Here is a 5,626-nt window from a genome sequence, read left to right as displayed (position 1 = left end):
TCCAGAGTTGACATGGAGTGATGCTGGGCTGGGGGACCCCCCTAGGACATCTTTAAGTCACCAACAAGTGGGGCACACAGAAGCCATGAGGATTTGGGGTAGAGACTCAGGAGTGGCCTCCCTCATTGGCAAGAGGACCAGGTGGGGGCACTCACAGGAGGACAGGCAAGGACCCGTGCATTCAGCGGCACGGAAGGAGAGGCCTTGAGGACTGTGGGGTCTAGACTGCAAAGGGCAGGGACATCTGGAGGTGAAGGCAGACACAAGCCCCTGGGGTCAGTGTCAGGATACTTGAGGAAGAGGGCCAGCTAGCGAGCCCAGGGGAGGGGCTGTGAGGAGTGGCTGAGCAGGGGGAGGTGGAGCTGACCACATGCAGACAGGGCTTGGCTGCAGGGGCAGAGGTTGGGGACACTCAGCTGGGGTGGGTAGTTCCAAACATGCCACACAGCATTGGCAGGACAGGAAACTGAGGCGGAGGTTGCCACCCTCCTATCTTCAGTCACCTGCAGCATCTGCTCTGGTGGGGCAGGTCCCACCTTCTAGGCACCACTGCCTTCCCTGCACTCTGTCTCTGGGGCCTTTCACACAGGCTTACCGCCTCAGGCCTCTGTTCTGGCGGGAGACCCAAAAGGAGCCAAGCCCAGTGTCAGTGGGCAGGCCGGACAGCCTCCAAGCTCCTGCCCTCCCGCCGCAAGAGGCGGGACTTGGATCTGGACGCTTGCTCAGTCCTTGGGCTGGGGGGCTCAGCAGAGACACCTGTCTCACATCACGTGTCTTTGGTACCGACTGACTGCCGCATGCACACAGCCCTGGGTTCTGCAGGGTTACTGGGCCTGCCCCGCCTCGCGTCATCCATCCAGGGAGGGTCTCCACTTTGGGGGCCTTGGCAGCACCACCCGAGCTCCCCGCTCCTCTAACGCTGGGCTGCGGGGCTGCGCCGCTGGAGCTCCACCACTTCGCAGCGGCAGGCGGCAGTGGGCGGCCCGCGCCCTCCGCATCTTGGAGCCGAGGTCCGCGTGCCTCCTGCGCTCCTCCACGCTATGCATGCCCTCGGCTCCCCGAGCCTGGTCTGGCGTTCCACAGCGTCGCCTGCTGGTGCCGGGTCGGGAGTGGTCGCAGCCGAGAGTGTGCTGGATGTTTTTAAAATTCGCCACTCTCCGCCCTCCGCATTCTTGGCGAGTGAATAAGCAGATAAGGTCGAAAGTGACAGCTCTCCCAACGCCGCCAGGGTCCCGGCCCGCTCGCCCACCTTTGGCGGCCCCTTCCAGGCTTTTGGCCAGACAAGTACTCCTTGCTCACCGCCTTTTCACAGATGGAGCGCCCCCAGGATACCGATGGGTCCCCCGCGGGGCTCCCTGCCTGAGGGCATCGGTGCAAGGTCGCTCTGTGCAACTGGACGGCGACGGGCCGGACCTCTGTGGGGTGACACGCTGGGCAACTCTCCCACTCGAGCGTGCGGGGCGTGGCAGCGCCCACCCAGGAGCTGGGAGAGGGCGCTGGTGTCAGGCACCCTGAGGTCTCCAGCCCCATCCACAACCCCTCGCCTAGCACCCTGACCTGGACTGCAGCCGTTTCCTAGCGGCCCTGTCTTCGTGGGAATCTGTATCCTGCACAGCACCCCACCCCCAGGGTCCTCTTGATCTCCACCCTGCTCCCGCATCCTGCAGGTCAAGGTCAGGAGCCTCCCTGCCCCGCCCCCTTTTCGGGTTCTTGAAATCAGGGGACCATTTATGGAGTGGGTGGAGCGTTAAGAAGTTCCGGAGGAGCTGAGCGCGGCGGACGGCGGTGTGGCACGGTTCCTACCTACTGGGCTCACCTACGAGGGGCTCCGGGCGCGAGGGTGGCGCGGGCGTCCCGGGAACCCAGCGATCCGAGGACGCTGCCCGGCCCTTCCCACTGCACTTCCTTCCTTTTCCCGAACGTCCAGGAGGGAGGGGGCCACGCGTTTATAAGCCAGCCCAGCCGAGGGCAGAGCAGAGCTGTGTCTCCTCCAGGACCTGCGCCGCGCCCTCCGCTCCGCCTCCGCCCGCGCGCCCTGGCCCCGCGCGGCATGCTCGGGGTGCTGCTCCTCGGCATGCTGGCCCTGGCCAGCCTGGGGCTCCCGGCGCCCGCGCATCCGCGGCCCAGCGGCGGCCAGTGTGTGGAGCGCGAGTGCTTCGCGCTCTTCCACGGCCCCGCGACCTTCGCCAACGCCAGCCTGGTTTGCGAGCGACTGCGCGGGCACCTGATGACCGTGCGCTCCACGGTGGCTGCAGAGGTTATCTCTCTGCTCCTGAGCAGCGACGGTGGCTGGAGCCCGCGCCTCTGGATCGGCCTACAGCGCCCTCAGGGCTGCGGGGAGCACGGGCCGTTTGGGCCCTTGCGCGGCTTCCAGTGGGTGACGGGCGACAACCACACAAGCTACAGCAGGTGGGCGCGGCCCAACGGTGACGGCGACGGTGCGCCCCCCTGCGGCCCACTGTGCGTCGCAGTGTCGGTGGCAGCCACCGGGCCTGGCGACCCGGCCTGGGAGGCGCAGCCCTGTGAGGAGGAGGCGGCCGGCTTCCTGTGCGAGCTGCACTTCGAGGCCTCCTGCGGGCCCCTGGCGGTGGAGGCCGGTGAGAGCCGCGTCTCTGTCACCTACAATACCCCGTTCGGGGCGCAAGGCGCAGACTTCCAGGCGCTGCCGGTGGGCAGCTCGGCGGCGGTGCCTGCACTCGGGCTGCAGCTGGAGTGCGCTGCGCCGCCTGCTGCAGCAGAAGGGCGCTGGGGGCGTGAGGCGCCTGGCGCCTGGGACTGCGCAGTGGAGAAGGGTGGGTGCGAGCACGCGTGCAACCAGAGCACGGGGGTGCCGAGGTGTGTCTGCCCGCCGGAGGCCACGCTGCAAGCAGATGGGCGCTCCTGCACCGCCCCAGCTGAGCCCTCCTGCAATCACAGCCTCTGCGAGCAGTTCTGCGTGAGTGATCCCGCAGCGCCAGGCTCCTACTCCTGTATGTGCATCGCAGGCTTCAAGCTGGGGGCCGACCAGCACTCGTGTGAGGACGTGGACGACTGCGCACAGGTGCCCGGTCTGTGCCAGCAGCTCTGTGTCAACACCAACGGTGGCTTCGAGTGCCTCTGCTATGAGGGCTATGAGATGGTAGACGGCGAGTGCGTGGAATTGCTGGACCCCTGCTTCGGGTCAGACTGTGAGTACCAGTGCCAGCCCGTGGGCAGGGACAAGTATGAATGCATCTGTGCCGAAGGCTTCAGGCCCATCCCAGAAAACCCGAACCACTGCCAGCTGTTCTGCAACGAGACCGAGTGCCCCGCTGACTGCGACCCCCACACCCCCACCGTTTGCTACTGCCCTGAAGGCTTCATCCTGGACGAAGGTAGCATGTGCGTGGACATTGACGAGTGCGAGCAAGGCTACTGCGGTGAGCACCAGTGCCACAACTTACTGGGCACCTACAAGTGCATCTGTGGGCCTGGGTCCCCCCTCGAGGGCCAGGAGAGCCTTGACTGTGACATCAAACCCAGCCAGAAGACAAAAGTGGAGGGCATCCTGGAGGAAGAAGGCTCTGGGGAGTATTCCACCGGCTCCACGCCAGGCCCCACTCTGAGAACCCCGCCTGCAGGACCGGTGCGTTCTGTTGTGCTCATAGGCACCTCCATCTCCACACTGTCCCTCGTGGTGGCGCTTTTAGCGCTCCTTTGCCACCTGCGCAAGAAGCGGGGCTCGGCCCGTGGGGAGATGGAGTACAAGTGCGCGTCCCCCGCCAAAGCTGTGGCCCTGCAGAAGTTTTGAGGTCCTGCAGCATGCAGGGTGCCCTCCCTCCTCTTTGCCCCTTCTGCTCGCTCCCTGGCTGCTCAGAAGCACCCTGGCGGCACCTCGAGAAGACCCTCCCGGCCCTCTGCCTGGGAGCCCTGGAGGGGTGAAGCTGCCTCATCAGGGTAGAGTACAGATTTACTGTGAGGACAGACTGCCAAGGGGCCCGGCCCTGCGTGGGTGCGGCAAGGGTGAGCACTGCTGGCCCTTAGCTTTGAGGGCAGACTCCTACCACAGGGCTGGTGACAACCGAGATATTTATTTTTTTAAGTATTTAGCTTTTTGCCTCTTTCCTTTTCTCCCCTTTACCTGTCTGTCTCCGATGCTCACTTCCCATGTTCCCCCACTTCTGTGCATCTGACGCTCTCTTTGCCTATACTCGACCTACTTCTTGGCTCTTAACTGTCTATCCAAGCAGAACTGCTACTTGAGACAGAAACAAAAACACTAAAAACAAAAACACTTGCACATTTCCTTTTTCCCTAGCTCTGCTAATTTATTTATCCTGAAATTTCATGCTTCCAGAGCAAAGTCGTTTTAACAGAGTTTAATAGGCGATCATTAAATTAATATTGCTGGACTGCCACAGAAATTAAGCCCAAGGAATTGTCTTATCTTTGTTTTTTTAAATAACGAGTCTGAGTTTTATTCTTGTTTTGATTTGAATGAGAAAACAGTAATTGTTGTTAAGTGTCTTAGGCAGTTTCCTTTATTACAGTTAGGTTTCGGCAGTGTTGAAATGTTCTGATGCTTGCTTTAGGTTGAGAGAGAAGCGACCCCGAGAGAGGGGCCAAGAAGGTTTCAAGCTGCCTGCTTCAGGCCAGTTGGAATCTCAGCTGCTCTTACTTACTCACTTGTGCTCCAAAATAAAAACCCTCCCCCTTCCCAGGGGACTTGGAGCTGGGGAATTGGCCCTCAAGGACAGGCAGTCAGGGGCTTCCTTACTGTGTCCTTGAATGTCTCCTGCTTTGGAGGAACCTTCCAGCCCTGGCCACCGGTGTGTGGTCCCTGGCCAGGATCGGAGCCCCCATGGGAGTGGGAGAGGTGGGGAGGATCCTGAACCCCACCCCATCCAGCTCACCAGAAACTGCAGGGGCTCCTCTGTGTAGTCACTTGAGGACAGTTGTTCTCGACCGTTTCCAGCTTTCTGGAAAACATTAAATATGGGTCAGTAATAAGTAGCGGGCCTAGCCAGGCCCTCAATTCTCAAGAAACTGAGGAATTTTCATTGTATAGCTTTGTTCTCTGGCAGAAAAGATTAGGTACACACCACTGGACTCCGCCACAGGGTCGAGAAGGGCCTTGGTTGCAGTAAGGCCTAGGCATGAGTCATGCTCCAGTGAATGGAAAAACTGTATCATGTAAGTGTATCTTTGTAAGGCAAAGGTTTTCCTCTACTGTGTTGTAAACTCAGCACATTTGTACATATTATTTATTGGAGTTAAACTAGAACACAGGCAAAACCCTTGCTTATGATGTCACTTGTACAAAATAAACAAATTACAGCGTGCTCATGTGTTCATTCACCTTGCCTCTGCCTCCTCATTCTGCGTCCTCTGGTGGGGCTCAGGAGCCACCACGCCCCAGGCTGCTCTGCACGCTGCCTCTGGGCCAGTGCTCCAGGCACCATCTCCGAACTGCATATCTTTTCAGTGAAGACAGTTTTCAGCGGAGAGGGAGTTCCTGTTATCTCTGTGTGCGCAAATATTTTTCTTTCCATAACCATGACAACTTTATTCATGCTGACTTGTATCTACAGGTTCCCAAATACATCCTGGGCCATTTGTTGGGATGCACGAGAGGCCCGATCCTTCCCTGGCTTTCTCTGGAGGGGAC

General features: G+C 60.2%; 1 protein-coding gene across 1 annotated transcript; it reads left to right on the top strand.

Moving 5' to 3' along the window:
* Positions 1-1,739: 1,739 nt before the first annotated feature.
* Positions 1,740-5,316, top strand: Thbd (thrombomodulin). Its single transcript, XM_005380959.2, has one exon. The coding sequence runs from the start codon at positions 2,051-2,053 to the stop codon at positions 3,767-3,769; it is 1,719 nt and encodes a 572-aa protein (XP_005381016.1). The 5' UTR covers positions 1,740-2,050; the 3' UTR covers positions 3,770-5,316.
* The last annotated feature ends 310 nt before the right edge of the window (positions 5,317-5,626 follow it).

This window comes from Chinchilla lanigera, unplaced genomic scaffold (genome assembly GCF_000276665.1).
Source record: "Chinchilla lanigera isolate Chin_1 unplaced genomic scaffold, ChiLan1.0 scaffold00014, whole genome shotgun sequence".
NCBI lineage: Eukaryota > Metazoa > Chordata > Mammalia > Rodentia > Chinchillidae > Chinchilla > Chinchilla lanigera.
This window is presented reverse-complemented; position numbering and strand designations above follow the sequence as displayed.

Bases quoted from the DNA above. Each gene is read 5' to 3' on its own strand.
- Thbd (XM_005380959.2), top strand. From the start codon at position 2,051: ATGCTCGGGGTGCTGCTCCTCGGCATGCTGGCCCTGGCCAGCCTGGGG.